General features: G+C 37.2%; 1 protein-coding gene across 1 annotated transcript in view; it reads right to left on the bottom strand.

The window, feature by feature from the left end:
* Window positions 1-20,547, bottom strand: part of LOC135087198 (uncharacterized) — a 77,831-nt gene that overhangs the window by 12,614 nt on the left and 44,670 nt on the right. Inside the window, exons 12-13 of the mRNA XM_063982036.1 lie at window positions 10,238-10,388; window positions 4,717-4,883 (exon numbers count right to left, since the gene is read on the bottom strand). Of these exons, the coding sequence (XP_063838106.1) occupies window positions 4,717-4,883; window positions 10,238-10,388 (318 nt within the window). The remainder of the gene's footprint in view (window positions 1-4,716; window positions 4,884-10,237; window positions 10,389-20,547) is intronic.

Here is a 20,547-nt window from a genome sequence, read left to right as displayed (position 1 = left end):
AATCTTGTGGTGGAGTTTTGGGCCGACGCGTCGGCGTCAGCGTCAAAATCAAAATCAAAATCAAAATCAAAATCAAAAATATTTATTCAGTTTAGACCACAAGTGGCACTTATGAACGTCAATAGAAAATAATAAAAAAAGAAAAAGGTAGCCCTTATGGGGCACTTTACATGTCTCCTTATCTTTTGGGCCCTACCAGCGCTTCGAGACAAACATATGGCAAGTGCTGAGAAGAAACGCCGGAACAAACTCAGTCACCACTTATTGCCAGGAATTATCTAACGGTAAGAATAGTCAAATTTAAGTACATCAAATATGTGCAGACTGAACTGACCACGCATCCTTGTCATCAATAGTCTCGAACCTTGTAGTACCCTTTGGACATAAGGGTATTTTTTATATGTATCTTAAATTTGTTTATTGGCAATTCGACAAGGTTGTGTGGTATTTTGTTAAATATGGTAATACATTTCCCCAAGAATGAATTACCTATCTTATGCAACCTAAATGATGGAACAGCAAGTTTATTCTTATGTCTCGTGTTAAATGAGTGGACGTCACTTTTCTTAGTAAATAAATGTATATGTTTATGGACATACATAATGTCCGTAAACATATACATTTCGCGCCGCTGTGTAGGTTTGTTGTCAACACGACAAGAAGAAGAAGGTACTGATTTTACCTAATCCAACTGATTTTAAGGGGTGAAGCAGTGCGACAGTGGCGGGTGTCGGCATTTTGTGTGGCACGTAATGATCACTAGTGGCGAGTCGCGGACACTACTGTAGCGAGTGGCCGCCGCCGGATACACGTGTGCGGCGCGTCTATACAAAATATATTAAAAACTGTGTTAAGTCGCCGTCGCTGGCCAGTGGCCCATTTGCGCCAAGCCTTAGGCTCAAGCAAGCACATAAATACAGTTCAAGCTCAGAAAGCTACCTAGCATCAAACCTGGCGTACTCTGATATTATTCTACTTAAAACAGTAGCGTGTGTACTAAATGTGAAACTACAATTACAAGTAATATAATTTGAAGTTAGATTGTTTAGTCTTCAGTCAAGGCACTACATTACAGAGCACACTGGTTTGATGGAAGGTACGACGCAAGTCATTGGATTCCCCAATGTTTCAATATGCACGTCATGAAGCAGCAAGCGCACATTTACAAATGACAGGTATTCACGATCGAGACACGAGATTTTCACGATCGATGAGTGTAATAACAAGTTTTTGAAGGACTTACCTACAGATACGAAAAAGCCTGAGATCCCGGAATGCGAAAATGGATTATATGTAAAATTAATAATTAAATAGGTAGCTCGATACATACACCACTTTGTATAAGTAACAATGAACCAGCACAATAAACAGGCCTCAAAGTCAAAGCCTCAACCTCAAAGTCAGAGGTCAAACTTTAGTAGGATCTGGTCTCACTTTTCCATTTTTAAAAGCAGTGCAATTGCGAGAAAGCTAGCACATTGGATATAGTTATGATCAACTGTACATTAAATTCAGTCAATTATTGCCCCTTTTATAGTGTTGTATCGTGCACAATTTTATTACGTGGTGTGCTCATTGCATCCTTGATAAGCCAAGAAAATATTTTAATAAAGAAAGCTAAAAAAAGTGTTCCTGCACATACATTGCTGTAGACGACTTATATTATTTGTGGTTTCACTTAACAAAATAACGTGTTATCGCTACATTACATGTACGAATATAATCTAGACGAGACACCACGATAATAGAATTCTAACACAATGACGTCATAAATACATTTTCAAGAATGCTTTAAAAAAACTGACACATGAAAATTTGCGCTTGTGTTGTTGTAGCTGTAAGGAAGCATGTTCGCTTTAGGAACTCTCAAGGCCCTTTCAAGCAAAGAGAAATCACATGTTAATATTCTAAACATGTATAAAATTATATTTAACACGTTCGCTGAAATTCTCCAAGTGTGTTCCTAGTTAGCGATGTATTTCTGTATCTACAATATAAATTGTTTCACCATATTAATTGCTAATTAATTTAAATAGGCGCCTTTAGGGGACCCTACTTAAGGCTTTCACTCGTATGTCTACATTGCATATGGAAGCTATGTCCCTGTGATTGAGGTACATCATTGTGAAAAAAAAATATTTTTATTTTATCTCTTTTCACGTTCAGGCGATGAGTTGATACTATAAGCAAATCAGAGCATTCGAAGCCCTAAGCTAGTGAGTGTAGTCTTGCATTATACACAGGAGAACCAAAGTGACTGACATAGCCCGCAGAATCGCTAAAATCAAGTGGCAGTGGGCGGGGCACATAGCTCGTAGAGCTGATGGCCGCTGGGACAGAAAAGTTCTCGAGTGGCAACCACGAACCGGAAGAATTAGTGTGGGCAGGTCTCCTACTAGGTGGACCGACGATCTGGTGAAGGTCGTGGTAGATGCCTGGATGCGGGCGGCGCATGACCGGTCTTTGTGGAAAACCTTGGGGGAGGCCTTTGTCCAGCAGTGGACGTCTTTCGGCTGAAACGAACGATTATAATATACTTGGGGTCTAAATACGATACCAAGATTTATTTATGGTATACCTAAGATATTCTGTCTAGCGAAATAAATTTGGAGGCAAGGTCCCCTATTGGCCTGTATACATATACGAACGTGTTAAAATAATGGCTTGCTAAACGCCAAAGCAATATACTGCTAGTATCGACATGTGCTTTAGAGAAAAAGGCCTAAGCAGATGATGTTTATGATGTATTTTTGTGATTTTACAAACTATGGGGTTGTTGTAATGTGTACTTTACTGACAACTAAGTTATTTATTATGATATAAAGAATTAAAACTTTTATCGAATTCGGCAAGCCGAGTAAGACTAGCTTTACTATGATGATTTAATTTATCGCAAAACTTAATGTAAATGAAAACGAATATCTAACAGCAAAACTATCAAACGTCCATTCTAGCAAAATGATGTGGTGTTAAACTATAAATGACTATGAGTTCTAAATCTAAACTGTGTTCACTAATCAAAGTGATTTATTTAAAAAGTTAAGCTAAGTCATACGGGAAGGTCCTCGTAGAAACACGATATAATATGGCCACCCTAACTCGTTGCATTCCCGCGACTGCGTTCATGAAATGATCTATCATCGCTTTATTTACAAAATAATTTACTTTGAATGTTAAATCATACGGGAAGGTCCTGGTCCACACACGATATATGGCCACCCTAACTCGTTGCATTCCCGCGACTGCGTTCATGAAATGATCTATCATCGCTTTATTTACAAAATAATTTATTTTAAAAGTTAAGTCATACGAGAGTTTCCTGGTCGACACACGATATATGGCCACCCTAATTCGTTGCATTCCCGCGACTGCGTTCATGAAATGATCTATGGCTTTATTTACGATATAGTGGGTTAACGAAATTGTTATTAAATCTAATATTATCCGTTACTTACCTGCGTAAAATACACTCGCGAGCAAAAGTATGGAATCACCCTATTTGTTCCGAATGATCGTAATAACTAAATGACTAATAGAAGATAAACAAAAATGGTAACATTTTACAGGCAATATTAAAATATATTTTCAATTGATACCATAGATAAATCCATAGGCATCCAGTTCTTGAGATGTCTCCGAACAAAGCACAAGAGTGTGATTCCATACTTTTGCTCGTAAGTATAATTTATGTGCACATAATAATATAACATTTTAAATAACATTTATCTTTTACTTTATTTTATTGTAAAGTGAAAATTTTAATTATTAATTAATAAACTTAATTATTACATATTTTTTAAAGACAAGTAATGTTCTTATTTCTATGTAAAACGTTATTGATAATAATACTTAAATGCTAATAATATAAGACGCGGTCAAATTAACGGCTATTAATTAGTAGTTAGAAGCAAATAATTTAGAAAATTAAGAAGAGAGAAACTGTAAGTCTATTTAAATTAATTAGCTATTAGAGGCATAATAGTTTGTTTCACATTATTACTTCTAATCAAGATAATGAATGATCTACTTCGTGACTAGAGATAAAAACAGGGCTCGAAATATTTTTGCTATTTTTCAGACTTAATCTACCAGTTCTTCGTTCTGGTAGGTATGTGATATGACATGATAAATAATACTAGATTTCATTTAAACTCAGCTATTTAGACTGTTTTTAAGTATAGCTTCTAGACTAGGTAATCATTATACGACAGCATTATTTTGTAACATAATGCTGTTAGCATTAACACCAAGTAGTATCACTGAAAGGTGTGTGGCAATAGCTAAATAGCACGTCAATGTGACCACGCCATTGAGGTATAATGCAAAAATATTAAATTCAACTAAAATAGTACCTAATGCCCGTTTTCACCATCAATCCCTAATTTTTAAGTGGCCCATATGAGCACAAAATTACTGTTATTTGTCACCTTAAGCCTGTTAAAATGTGGGATTTATGGTGAAAACGAGGCTACGACACGGGTCTTAACGCCACGTTTATTAATGAGTTACATTATGTACTCACGGCTTGACGCTTCGGCTGCGATGCTGCAGCCGTGGTCACAAGCAGACTGGCGGCTCACGTTAAGACCCGTGTCATACTATTTTAGTTGAAATGGAACGCGAAAGTTTAAAATCTTATATTAAATTCAAGTTGAAAGGGTAACATAAATAAGTAGAACACAGTTATTTATTTATAAATTCAAATTATCTACTTACGCGGAATCTGGAAATCGGCGCGATGGTGTGGGTGTGGCGGCGGGTACCGCGAGTACAGCGGCGGCGGCGGGATCGGGATCCCGGCGGGAATCATGGGCATCGGCGGGCCGGGCATGAAGGGCATATTCCCGTTGCCAGCGACGTGATTGCTAGGAATTCCTCTGTATCTGGAAGATGGAGACGGTGGAAGTTCACGATTATGATCCTCAGGTGCTGTTGACAATACCAGAAGTGGAATTGATAAAGCAATCGTAATCATTTGACAGTGCATAACGTACGATAAAGTCAGATAAACAAAGCGTTTGACAGAATAATCGTGCGTTATGAACTGTCAAGTGATAACGATTGCTTTACACAATTCCACTTCAGTTTTGTGGTCAACGGATCTCGTTCCATAAACCGGGATAAAAACTATCCTGTTTTCCTTGGGTCCAGTTTAGTAGCTTTATTAATCTAAGCTTGGGTCTCAAGCTATTTCCATTTAATATAGAACACTAACTGGCCCGGCGAATTTCGTACCGCCCAGTCAATTAATATGTGACATGAGGTGATGAATGCGGAAAAAGGGACAAATACCTCATTTATTTAAACACTAGTTGTGCCCGCGACTTCGCACGCGAGGATATCAATCGCTTTCCCATGTTTTCTCGTCGTTCAAACCTTTCCTGGACTACAACAATCATTTCAAACCAAATTCTCGAGTTTTGGCGAGACTAACGCACAGCAATTGTTTCTAATACATCTTATCAAGATTATTGTAATAATTTATTTCCAAATAAAAGATTACATTATGGAAGTTTTCATGCGGATCCCTAATTTTTTTTAAATATTCTATCGCTTGTGTTCATCTGTGATAAGTTGGGGTTCTAAAGGCGAATGAATTTTCCAAACGATCAAATCTTTTCTCTTTACAATATTAGTGTTGAAGAACGAATTAATTCTAAAACTAATGTTCCTATCACCTATTTATTTATCGAGAAGATCAGCGATTGTATGTTGTTTTCACTAAATTGTTTTTCCTTTGTTGGTAACTGTGAATTAGCTATTTACGCGTATTTGAAATAAAAAATAAACGAACAAAAGAAGAACTAACATAATAAAGTTAAAAAAAAACTAATATAACGAACGAATAGCAAATTACAACAACGAACACCGGCATGACCACATAATACAAGAATTACATAAATTATTTAGCAAATTTTCTTCTGCTGTGCTGGGCTGATATCATGCATTACTTTCGCTAAAACAGTAAAACTGAAAATAATATTCGCTGTGAACAAAATATTGTATTGCCAACATCACAAAAAATATTACAAATAAAAAAGCTAAGCGTGCTGCTTACACACAAAAATAACTTCATTCGTGTAGTGTGAGATTGTGAATAAATACACACAGACATGCAATAACCTACGTGGAAAAGAAGCCTTTCAAAAATAAATCACAGCAACCTAACTGAAATCAACCCTTTCATCTCCCGATCGGGGTGGGGATCGAACCCTTCTGCTAACAATCGGAGGGGATCAAACCCTTGAGTGTACTAATTAGCTGTCGTCCGCCATTTTGAGAGCGCCGCGAATTTGAGCGCCGACGCAAAATGAAGGTGCAGGCAATATTTTGAGATACATTGAGCCTTTTATTATCTCTGTGTAGTATATTTGTCGTAGGACAGTATTATTTGAGTCACTGCAGAGGTGCTCAAGCTCAAGCTTCTACTCTGACATCATCTGGAATTGTCATATGTTTTGTTTTCTTAAAACAATTTGTAGTTAATGCTAAAAGTTGCAAATTAAAAACTATCTAAATATATACAACGTGTCCCAAAATTCAAGGATAAGCCGACGCCACAGGACGGACATAGTCATGACTACTTTAGGAAAAATAAGGAAAAAAATCTATCTCAATTATTTTTTTACTTACACACTAAATTATGAAATTCGACGAAAATTGACACCTCTTATGATATTTTACATTACCACGACCACAATTTTTCAGATATTCCTGTTTTTCTGTTTTTAGCGACAACTTAAGTAGTGCTGCTGTTCACCCCAACTCTTAAAACCCCCAAGAATCCTTGCAGTTTTTACAAAAAGTTAATCAAAATATGTTATTTCCTTAAAATTTTCAACGATTTTTACTTTCACTCCACTTTGACTCATCGTTTTGTAAAAAAAAAAAGTATGAACACTACTGCGGCAAGTTTTTTATAAAGTTGACGCAACTATCCAAGATTCCAAAATGGTATAATACTCTTAAGAAACCTAGTCGCAAAAAAGATATGCGTACCATTTTTACAAGCACTTCGCTTGTTAGTTAGTATGGGATAAATCTTGCAACTGAATTTAAAACCAGTTCTCCTTAACCAATTGAGCTAAAATTTGGTATACTTGTGTAAGTACGATGACAATGCAATATTATGGTACCATTGAGCTGGATGGAGTCTGGAGGTGGCCATAGGAACTCTTAACGAAACGGCGGAATTGCATCTAGTTTGGGTTCGTTGGACTTGTCTTTTCGAGCACTTTAGTGCTAGATGATGTCCAGGGTCCTGATAATGAAGTCAAGAGGTGGCAGAAACTGGCCATAGGAACTCCTAAACGAAACGTCGGAAGCTTATCGAGTTTGGGTTCGTTGGATTTGTCTTCCCGAGCACTTGGGCCATGAGATTGAGAAACAACTGAAAAGTTTAAAATAAAGTTGTAATAAAAAAAAACTTTTTTTAAAAACAAGCTTGACTTCGTTTGAAAATTATAACTGACTTCATCATCAGGACCCTGGACATCATCTAGCACTAAAGTGCTCGAAAAGACAAGTCCAACAAACCCAAACTAGATGCAATTCTGCCGTTTCGTTTAGAAGTTCCTATGGCCACCTCCAGTCTCCATTCAGCTCAATGGTACCATAATGTTGCATTTTCATCGTACTTACATAAGTATACCAAATTTCAGCTCAATCGGTTGAGGAGAACTGGTTTTAAATTCAGTTGCAAGATTTAACCCATACTAACTAACAAGCGAAGTGCTTGTAAAAATGGTACGCATATCTTTTTTGCGACTAGGTTTCTTCGAGTATTATACCATTTTGGAATCTTGGATAGTTGCGTCAACTTTATAAAAAACTTGCCGCAGTAGTGTTCATACTTTTTTTTTACAAAACGATGAGTCAAAGTGGAGTGAAAGTAAAAATCGTTGAAAATTTTAAGGAAATAACATATTTTGATCAACTTTTGTGTAAAAATTGCAAGGATTCTGGGGGTTTTGAGAGTTGGGGTGGACAGCAGCACTACTTAAGTTGCCGATACAAACAAAAAAACAGAAATATTTGAAAAATGGTAGTCGTCGTAATGTAAAATATCATAAGGGGTGTCAATTTTCGAAGAATTTCGTAATTTATTGTGTAACTTAAAAAATAATTGAGATATATTTTTTTCCTTATTTTTCCTAAAGTAGTCATGACTATGTCCATCCTGCGGCGCCGGCTTATCCTTGAATTTTGGGACACGTTGTATAACTTAAAGGTGACTGACTGACTAACTAACTGACATAGTGATCTATCAACGCACAGCCCAAACCACTGAACGGATCGGGCTGAAATTTGGCATGCAGGTAGATGTTATGACGTAGGCATACGCTAAGAAAAGATTTTACGAAACTCCACCCCTGAACGGGATCCACGCGTACGAAGTCGCGGGCGGCCGCTAGTCTAGTCACTAAATATAGAATACATTAGCAACACAGGAGGGAAATAAACAAAAAGTAGAAGGTTCGCGTAGCAAACAGACACATGTCTACAATACTGAAACTAGCTAGCATTCACAAGCAACGCACAGCCTAACTTATTGCGGTCTGCCTACGTACTTTCAAAATATCAATGATCATCTAATTATATTGACTAGACTAGGAATTGAACCCAGCACGCCTCACTTTTAAGATCATTAACCGCGCCACTGGCAGTGGGCAGGGCACATAGCTCGTAGAGACGATGGCCGTTGGGGCAGAAAAGTTCTCGAGTGGCGACCACGAGCTGGAAGACGTAGCGTGGGCAGGCCTCCTACTAGGTGGACCGAAGATCTGGTGAAGGTCGCGGGAAGAGCCTGGATGCGGGCAGCGTAGGACCGTTCATTGTGGAAAACCTTGAAGGAGGCCTTTGTCCAGCAGTGGACTTCATTCGGCTGAAACGAACGAACGAACGAACCGCGCCACTGTCCTACCATAAGCTATTGATTATAACCCGAATTTACTTGAATATCTTAGCTCAGCACCTGAGTGTTTACACCAAATTATAGCATTACCAGAAATTAAACCGCGGGAATCGAACCCAAAGTAATTAAACACCCTTGTTATATCTTGCATTTGCTGTTTTTTACTTAAAATAATATTTAAACTAAGATTTATTTTATTATAAAATTTCCTTCGACTAAGGGCCGATTTTTCAATCATCAGTAACTTTTAACTGAAGAATAAACTTGTCATTTTGACATATTTTCCATACTGAAACTGTCAATGTGCCAAACTTATTCTTCAGTTAAAAGTTATACGACGATTGAAAAATCAGCTCTAAAAATCGCGACTACACTGTATGCAGACAAATTAATTTACAATTTGCAACACAACTAGTTCGCTATGCATTTACTGCAGGTAGCCTGATCGGTCAATGTGTGTGTATAGTCGTAATAACAAATAACCATTAAAACGACTGAATGATACTGAAATTTTTTTTGTAATAAAAAGGAGCGCTGTTTACTAAAGACAGTTACATATGTATAAGTACCAGTAATTACAAAGGGGCTCCTCCCTAACGGTGCCGAATTTTAGGGGCTTACCTACTGTCAAAAAAGGAAAGTGCATTAGGGTGCAGCCCCAGCTTCTAAAGGCTGCAATGTATTTAAGTACCTAATGAAAACGTGAAAGGGTCAAAGGAAAAACATTGAAAATAAATCCCGTGCACAATTCAAACATACAAAGCAATACAATAAATTATAATAAATAAATGATAAAATAAAAAGAAAAAGAGAACAGTAACATTGAATTAATAAAATTAGGAAGTATAATCTGTCAGCTACCGCAACATTTCAAAATAGATAAGATTTTTATACGGCTCTGAATAATGAATAAATATAATACATTTCTTTTCTTTGTTACTCGTAACTATTGTTTCCAGTCATCGAATATTTCAAGCAGTAAAAAGGTCACGCAATCTTTGTTATATTAATTTCTAACAATTTTGCGGACAAATGCCTTGTTACGCATAAAAAAATTCTTATTTCGCAAAACAACAAAACTCAAAACGAATTTTTGCGGATTCAGAAGCCGCAGAATCTTCAAAACTAATTTTTCAACTGCTTTCGAAACTTGTTTCGCTTATTATTTCTGGTAGCTAAAAGAGTTTCGCGTTTTGGACAAGTACTTAAAAATTTGCGTAAGCTAACACAGAAGGGAACCGTCGTGTATAATTCCCCTATTGACCTCGAAATCGCAGCTGCCCTGCAGCGTATTGTTTCTGTAGTAACAAAAGTGACCCTTACCTTATCATTTCTTCCTCAGAGTGTGCGAACGTGCAAGCGTTTCCTCGGGGGCAGAAGGATCTCTGTGCCGCCTCCCGACACATGGTTGGCATGTGTCGGGACGAGTGAGTGGGGGTGGATGACGGCGTGGGCTCACGAGGCGGCAGCCCGTCTGCAAAAACATCACTATATTAATAAAACAACTCGACTGCAAAGTTTTACTTAAATTATGCACGAAATAAACTAAAAATCCATTCAACGACGAGTTAATCCAAACTCACGATAGCGAATTTACGATCATCGCAAGATAATCTGGAGTATGCTTTTGCGCGTATTACTTGATTTCCAATGGAAAACTCGGAACTTCTACGCCTTTCGTGTTTCGTGAGCCACGTGCCCACGTGAACACGAGGGAGTATTCCTTGACTCGTGGAAAAATATTAGGGCTTCTTTTGAAAAAGTTTTTTTATAAAACACTTGGTTTAAAAAAAAGAACAAATAAAATACATACTCTCAGCCCATAAAAACGCCCTGGCGCGACAAATCGCCGCGTATTCTTCGGGCGCGCAGAACATTTTACAGAAATGTACTGCGCACCGCGGTCAATGACGAGCAAGTGGAAGATCATCAAGATCACATTCCTATAATAGACATATTATTAAAACGCGGGTACCTCATACGTTTTTTCTTTCTGTTTCGTTCGCGGGTATACGTAAATAAATGAACAATTCTATGATCTATGACCTTAATTGATGTAGAATTTAAAATGTATTTAATTACAGTGCGACAACAAGGATCATTTTGCACTTGATGACTGTTAGGCTGGCGATATTTTTTATTTTAACTCTCCTGGCCTGAAATTTTGTCCATTTGGCTAAAAAGGACACCTTTTTAAAACATGTAGTTGTAGGTATGTACCGAGGTAAAAAAAAATATTGAGAAAACATCGTTGAATTAAAATAAAAAACATGTTTTTGTGAATCTTGTGCCCATTTTCACCATTAATCCCTAATATTTAAGTGAACCCTTGTAGCAGAAAATAAAAAAAGATTTAAAATAGCAAATAGAGCTATTTGGCCAACGATTTTCTACGGGTGTGGGTGGACGGACGTTCATGCCACCCTATATGGAAGTATTTTTCCGCCAATTTGTCAGTCTTCGAAGCACGCAAACTCCATTCACGCTTCATTTTCATTCCAGCTGATGTCAATTCGGTATCGCGGTAAAGTTCAGACGTAAACAAAAAGACAAAACAACGGAAAGCCCGTGGAACATTATATGGAAACGTCAGCCATGTTTACTTTTTCGCTGTCAGATGACATAGTATTTTGACTTTGGAGCTCAATAAAATCAACGACGTTTTGATCGTCATAAACTATTCAATGAAAACATGTTTGTAAGCAAAAATACATTATTTTTTGTCATGAAAATATAAGTGAAACCAAAATAAAATAAATTAGTTACCGATTCATTTTGTTCTTTATTTTTTATTTTTTAATAAATAATACAAAAGCGTGACAACAAAACGCATTTTTTGTAATCGCCTTGCAATTATTGCCATACTTAAATAAGTATTGCTTGTAACTAAAATATCTTTTCTTTATTGTTTTTAAACAGTTCTATTTATTTTCAAAAATAAAGGAATGTTTTCTTTGAGAAAAAAATTCTGTCTAAGTACAATATTAAGAGTACTTTCCATCCATGTGGCATTACAAAATTCCACCCTGTATAATAATTTAGTTTCTAAAACTTGTGTTTAGTCAAATATTAAAGTAAAATTATTAAGTTGATGAGCAAGTGGAACCAAGCAGTTCAACGTCACTTTATTATCATAAGAAGTCCTCATAAGTAGGCATATTATGAAGAGGTAAAGTTTGTGTGTTTGTATATGTATTTGTTAAATTGTAAGGGGTAATCTCGGGATACTGAACTGATTTTAATAAATCTTTCACCAATAGAAAGCCACATTATTGCCTATGTTATTGCTGAGTGTCATAGGTTATATAAAAAACCGAAAAATTCTACGCAGGCGAAGCCGCGGAAGGTTATAGTAAATAAAAAGAGATGTCCTCTTCCCTCCCGGACGCCGTACAGTGCGGCTGTGTTCACTAAGCGATCCGCATTTAATTTGTTTTCGCAATTTTAAATAAATAAGTTTTCAAATAATTCTACGCGAAGTACCAGGCGATCATAAGTGTCTGCGAGTGCGCCACCTGTGAGTGAAAGTGAAGACCCCGTGTGCGATAAAGACAACCATAATTAATCAAGCCCTGCGCCAGCGCAACCGGCCTGACTAGCCCCGCCCACCGACCCATTGCACTAGTCAGCCCTGCCCATCTCAATACGTCACGCGCTGCCGTGCACTCGTTGCTCCGCCCACCACAGAACATTATCCCGACGGCTTACTTCACATTTAGGCCTACGCGCAGAGTGCATAATGTCGACTCAACGGACGCCACCACCTACAAAATCGACAGAGGGTGCCCTTGGGCAACAAACTGATCCCAAGGCCGACTTGGAGACCGAGCCCCAGGCCTCAACGGCTGTCCAGGACGATCACACTCCTCCTAGCTATGTTTTCCTTCGAAATAGAAGGCCGCGAGAAGAGGAGCTATCACCGTCCCAGTTCGATGACTTTAAACAAGAGATGACTAAGCTTATGACGTCATTTATCGGTGTACAACAAAAGTCTAGCGAGGCCATCACAAACTCACTAAAATCCCTTCAGCAAACGACATCTAGCATCGAGCAGAGCATTTCCCTGTTAACAACACAGAACGAGGAGTTCCATAAGAAAATAGAAAAACTGGAAACTCAGGCCAAAAAGGATCGGGAGTATATAAATACGTTAGAAGAAAAACTAGAGGACTTACAGAGGACATCCCGTAAAGCGAACCTTGAGTTAAAAAATGTCCCCCGCAAACCCTCAGAAAACAGGGATGACTTAATTAATATGATAACCTGCCTCTCGAAAACTATAAACCTCGATTTGTCTGCGCGGGACATAAAAGATGTATATCGTTTAAAGGTGCGTAATGACAGGGAGACCAGCCCTCCTATCATTGTGGAGCTAGGGTCCACGATCCTCAAAACTGACTTTTTAAAGAAAACAAAAGAGTTTAACATCAAAAATAAATGTAAACTACAAGCAAAACATCTTGGATTCACTACAAGTGCGGACTCCCCGGTCTTTATATCGGAGCAGCTGACTGCTAAGGGTGCTCGGCTGTTCTTCCTTTCTCGAGACCTCGTCAGATCAAACAAGTTTAAGTACTGCTGGACTGCTTTTGGAAGAGTTCTGGTGAGGAAAGACGATCAATCCAAAATTATCTGTATTCAGCATGAGGCCCAGGTAAACCAGCTCCTGCAAGAAACCTGACTATATTTAGCGATTTCGCCTTTAACATATTTTACATACTACTGCAACTGCATGCATTATTTTGAAACTTTTCGTAATATATTACTCATAAATACTAAAACTATTGTAAGCTCGTTTTACATACTTTCACTCACACTACACATCACCATTACTATTTACAAACCCCAACTCTCATACATATTCATAACCATATACACCCACCTCACACTCACACAAACACTAAAAATACTTACTCTGAAAAAATCATGCACACAGTATAACTTAGCTTATTTACTCGTGGACACAGATTGGAAACTGTCTCTTAAAATACTAATCTATTTTACATCTATGAACAACTCCAGTAATGTCCTATGTCTTGAATATTTATTGTATGGATAGTCAACGCCATGCCTCTCAAGAATTAGACAGCATGCAAATATCTCATTCTGTTAGCTGCAATATGAAAGATCTGACTAGCCACTGCCAAAGACTAATGACTAATAAAAACTTAACAGTGGTAACCCAGAACATTGCAAGTATCTATAAGAACTTGGACGATCTACAACTAAATCTCTCAATGCTAAATTTTGAAATTGATATATTAATACTCACGGAATGTAGACTAGACTTAAATAAAAATATACCATCCATCGACAACTATACTTCTTATCAATCAACTAAACTCTTAAATCAAAATGACGGTGTTGTTGCTTATATTAAAACCAACCACAGGGCAAAGGTTACTGACTTACACCTTTCAGATGCCACTGGGCTCCAGATATTGATAGATAACTATGTCTTCCTTGGTATTTACCGTTCTCCCTCTTTCTTAAATGCTGATAATTTTACTAGCTCACTTAACACACACTTAGAAACTATTAGCCATTATAAAAATATATCTATCGTTGGTGACATTAATATAAACCTGCTCCCAACTGACAAAGAAAAGCCTCAATATCGTCGTAATAGGCTTAGTTACTTAGACGTACTGTCTCTGCATGGTATCTTGCCTGGGCACAATCTATCTACGAGGAAGGGTTCATGTCTGGATCATATTATGTTGAAACTGGATGTCCAAGCTCATACTGCTTTCGTAGCTGTCGTTAACACTACAATTACCGACCATAACACGGTGTTACTTAGTTTATCTAACCCTACTGCTTGTAAACCTTTAACTAGATCTAAATTATTTACCGATTTTGATGGTACCTTAAAAACCCTTACATCCGCCGATAATACCTATTTAGAAACGTGTACTGATCCTGAGGATTATGCTGACTCACTTATTGGCATGATTATGTCTGCAATAAAAGCGAACTCTAAGCAGATCTACTTTTCAAATAATAAAAGGACATTAAAGCCCTGGATAACTGCTGGCGCACTGAGATGCATTCAACTCAGAAATAAAATGCAACTGAAGCTTGAAAAAGACCCCCACAATATTATTTTAAAAATCACCTATAAACGTTTTCGTAATTATTGTTCAAATTTGATAAAAAAACTAAAGCGACTATACCATAGAGATTTAATTAACAAAACTACTCATAACCCACGTAAATTTTGGAAAACGGTCAACGAAATCACTAATTATAAAGCGCCAAAAACTAATAATGTAGCCCTATTAGAAACAAAACCCGAACCTCAGGCCTCAGTCAACTTTGTTAACAATTTCTTCGTCTGTATTGGCGCAAACCTAGCAGACATAATTACAAAGCAATCCAGACACAGAGACTTCAGTACTCTTGATAGTATTTCTAATCATACCCACCTTTCATCTTTTGTTCTGCTGGACACCGATGTAATGGAAGTAGAAAGAGTCCTCATGAACCTAGACTCGGGTAGCTCACCTGGCTGGGACAATATTAGCACGGCCTTCCTAAAGCATGCTAGATTGTTTACTGTTCCCCACATTTGTAGTCTCACTAATCTTTGCTTCAAGAAGGGCGTCTTCCCCAGTTCACTAAAGAGATCAGTAGTCACCCCTGTGCACAAGAGTGGGGACAGAGCGGATGCAAACAATTACAGACCTATCTCTGTACTTACCTCAATCTCCAAAATCATCGAAAAAATACTAAATAATAAATTGGTTAGTTTTCTTGATAAATTTAAAATTCTATCTAACTCACAATATGGTTTTAGGAAGGGTCTCTCGACGCAAGATGCCATTTTAGATCTTACTTCAGTAATAGTCAAAGAGGTTGACGGAGGCAACAAATGTCTTACAGTCTTTTTGGATCTTAAAAAGGCTTTTGACACCGTTTCTGTGCCTATTCTTGTGCGCAGGCTTGAGGATATAGGAATAAGAGGCACTCCACTCCTACTATTTAAAAGTTACCTGGAGGACAGAACCCAGGAAGTAAAAATTGACGGCTTCATCAGTGAAAAAGCAACAGTCAACTTCGGAGTCCCGCAGGGAAGTGTCCTCGGCCCAACACTCTTTTTAATATATATAAACGAGTTATGTAATCTCCGGGATGTTGGGGGGAGGATTTTCTCCTATGCGGATGATACTGCTGTGGTGTTTACTGGCAACACTTGGAATGAAGTTCTTGTACGGACTGAGAGGGGCTTGAATATCATATTCAACTGGCTCAGAGATAACCTCCTAACATTAAACATCCAGAAAACTAATTATATTTGCTTTACCCCATCTAACAAATCACAACCTAACAGTAATTTTCAAATAAAAATTCACAATTGTCGAAACCCTGGTAACTTGAACTGTACTTGTCCCCCTATAGATAAAGTCAATCAAACCAAATATCTGGGTGTTATACTTGACCAGCGTCTCAGTTGGTACCCACACATGGAGCTCTTAATCAATAGAACCAGAAAGCTCACTTGGGTCTTTAAGTCTCTGAGACAAGTCATGACAAATAAATTAAACAACAAAATCTACATAGCCCTAGCTCAGTCAGTACTTACATATTGTATCCCAATCTGGGGTGGTGCAGGCAAAACCCACGCTCTTGAATTAGAAAGAGCTCAGAGATCCCTCATCAAGGTCATGTATTCTAAACCTTACCGTTTTCCTACGGATAAATTATATCAAATTAGCGGTCTACTTACAATTAGGAAACTTTATATTTTGAACCTTGTACTGAAATGCCATAAATCTTTAACTCATGTCGACCTTACCCACAAGAGAAGGAAAGATGCTGTTGCGCCTGCCCCCACAATACGTACAGTTTTTGCCACAAGGCAATATTTGAGCCAGTCTGCCTTTGTTTACAATAAAATTAATAAATTACTGAATATTTACCCAATGATAACTCATACTTGCAAGGAAACCTTAACTAAATGGTTATATTCACTTAATTATGAGGAGGTTGAAAACCTACTAGTACGAATTATTTAAACAAATTTCACCACTAAAACCTGACTGTAAAACTCACCATTACGATCCCTGTATGCAGTACATACATTTATACTGATCCCAAGGAACCCACTCCGTAGGGCATACAGGACAGACTCGTGACAAGACACATAGTATTTGAACATGTTCATAATATTATTCATGCTTAACGAATACATATACTACACATTCACACCTTCACACTCACATTTACACATTCACACTTACACACTCACACTCACACTCCTACACACAACCACACATAACGAGCATTATCCTATTCTTTTCTTATTTTAATATACAGAAGGTAAACTCATGTATGTACCTCGCTTTGCATACCTCTCTCGCTCGCACGCTCGGCCGTCGCGCTAGGGTTGTCTTGTCATGTGTTGCGTTTATTTCGTTATGATAGAAAAATGTTACTCTTAATACTATGCAAGAAAGACAATAACAAATATCCACGTATACTTATTTATATTTAGTACGTTATTATAGTAATAGTTTGCAAACAAATACACGAGAATGAAGTAGTATTTAGTTGAGTGACAATACTGACAATATTATAAATGCGAAAGTTTGGATGTCTGGATGTTTGTTGCTCTTTCACGCAAAAACTACTGAACTGATTTTGATGTAACTTTACAGTATTATTGTTTATAACCCTGAATAACATATAGGCTATAATTTATAACGATCTGTGACAAACTAAATTTCACGCGGGTGAAGCCGCGGGCAAAAGCTAGTTATCCAATAATTCCTAAAACCTCTCTAAAACAATTCGATATTCCTAATAATTGAGTTGGCTTTCAATTTCAGTTGAAATTCAAATAAATAACTTACTTACCTCCCCGAATCAACTGGTAATTTAAAAAATGAAAATTCGGTATTTAATGAAGAGTTTAAGCAACCAAATACCGAACAATTATAATACGACTTTTTCTGTTCACTCATTTTCGTCAATTTCGCATAACAAAATAATATCACAGGCGGTTGACCGGCGCGTGACTCAAGCGAACCACAGCGAACGTGTGGCGAACGTCTGTCGCGCCACGTCGCGCTCGCATTCGTCCAAGACAGTCTTGCTAGAGCGGTGTCTATGTGTGCGTGGCTCGAGCGCGTTTAGTATGGAGTTTGTCTTCTGTTATATTTTGTGCTATCATTAAGCGTAAATCTTTCTATGTCAATGAAAGAGAGTCAGTAATCAACCATAACTTATTACAATATACTGCTGTAATTTTCTTACATACCAAAGTAAATGCTTACTTAGTGAACTAATACTCCTAGAATTAATTAGAGATATCCTAATGGGAAGTAGCGAGTTATTCCCAATACAAGTGTCTCTGACTACTTACCGGGAAGACTCGGTAATAACTATGTATACAAGTATTTTGGAAATAAATGAATTTTTATTTTATTTATTTTTATTTATGTCCCAAATTGTATGGAGGCTAGGCCCAGAACCTTTTTTTTCGTCGGACGCCATATTGTCTAATGGTCTAATTGAGAGTTATAATTACTCAATTGTTTTTGTGTTTGAACCACTAAATTATGCGATTTTTTTTTCTTGGTGGAAAATGGTTGACTCTTCAGCCTTTTGGATTTTACTTAGATTAATAAAACCTATATGGATAGTCTTATACAAACGCTTCGTCAAGAATGAGGCAAAAATCTTATGTCATTAGTGTCAATTTTGTTGGGGAGTGTAGACAGTGAAGGCGATTTTCCCGAAAGTAGGGAAATTTTTAATACGTTTTTAATTATTTTATAACTAACAAAAACAAAACGCATCATGTACTTACTTATTTATTGAATTCAAAGTACCTACCTAATTACAATAAGATAAATCGACTTAAAAGTCTCGATTTCATATAAAAGGAAGTGTATTTGTACGGCGAACAATTGGGAAATAAATTTTCTTGTTACTGGTATCATTCCCGTATTTAATTTTTGAAAGCCAAATTCAAGCAAAATACGCGTCGAATCGTAGTACTTACTTATGAAATGTAACACTGGTCACTTTCTTTAGTTTTTCTGATGTATTTAGACACCCTTTCACAGCACAAACCGTCTTAATTAATTAAAAGTCGTCGGACGTGTTTACCAATTTTTCACTTTGACAGTTCATGTGACGTTTACGAGTAAGCCATTCTGGCTCACTAAAATCTGCCTCACCTTTCGTGCACTGACTATCTATCTAGGTTTTATTAATCTAAGGGATTTTACTTTAACTATACGATGATGTCACGCGAAAAAAAATCATTATCTGCCATAAAGCCAACTGTAGGGACTCAATTTGACAGTGAGATTATGTAATTGTTGACTTAGCTTTATTTTTATTCATTTTATTTGTTTTACAATGTTTCAACATTGATGCCTCCGACTGCATTTGTGAACACTTTGTCTTGTTTATATCTTTACAGTTCATTTTTCGCAGTTGAGTTTTTTTTTTTTTTTTCAATAATTCTACTACTACTTTGCGCTTACACCCACTTGTTGATAAACGAAGAGCCCCATAAAAGAAACCTTGAACTCCAATCGACCGTGTCACGGTCAAAACGGGGATGTATGTCGGCGAACCCGTTACGATGTAATTTAAAGGGAAACGATGTTTAAGTTGATCCGACTAGAACTCTTAACTTTTAACTCCTCGTATTACGAACAAAGCGATTAATCGCAACAATGTGCCTTCGTTGTCATTGGACTGTTTAAAGGACTTAATAAAAAATTAATAGCCTTCGTTTGGGCACTTATAACCCAGCCAAACACAAAAATGTGTATACAGAGCATCGTTACCTGCGCAAAAACCATCGGCAAATAATTCCAAATCCAATCAATACTAAGTGGGACGATGGATAGTGTAGGTACATGCTTTATTAATATAACACGAGTTGCGCACGGCGATGTTTCTCACCCCATCTATTTGCTCGTCCTGTATTAATCTATGGCGACCCGGGCATATTGATTGCAGTTTGATGCGTAGTACGCGGGAACCGGAGCATGCACTTTATCTAGGTTGCGCAGGTTCGACCCTTGACATTTCATTTTTTTTTAATGCCCTCCATGATGTGCTGCCTCGAATGCCCGGGAACCGAACTAAAATTTATGCTGAACAAAAGCGTTGCCTTCAATAACAAACGGGCAACAGGTGGAGTCTGAATACTATAGAAATTTTACTATCTCAACGAGCCGGAGGGAGTCGAAAAACATTAGGGCTTTTCAGAGGGACGCAATAATACGCATTCTTAACGGATATCAGAAGACTCGACTGGGATATAAAGAGCACTTATTACGAAGAAATGGTTTAAATTCATAATTATTACTGGAAGCCCGATAACTCTTTCTGCAAAACATCACACGTGTAATGATGGCCTAAGACAAACAAAATAATCATGAACAGAGCATAATAAATTTAAAAAAATAATAATAAAATGTACAACGATGTAAAAAATATTATACCTACCTATATTATACTTAAGTAATTTTTAAATAATAACTAAAAAGTGAAAAAAATTAAGACTGAGCAGAACACAAACTGTGCCTCAAATAAAATGAAATAAACTTTTACAATTGTAATAAAAAAGTACCTCTATATCTTCTGCTATAAAACGGATGTGAGTG

The sequence above is a fragment of the Ostrinia nubilalis genome, chromosome Z (genome assembly GCF_963855985.1).
Source record: "Ostrinia nubilalis chromosome Z, ilOstNubi1.1, whole genome shotgun sequence".
NCBI lineage: Eukaryota > Metazoa > Arthropoda > Insecta > Lepidoptera > Crambidae > Ostrinia > Ostrinia nubilalis.
The sequence above is the reverse complement of the archived record's forward strand: the minus strand, read 5'-3'. Positions and strand labels throughout refer to the sequence as shown.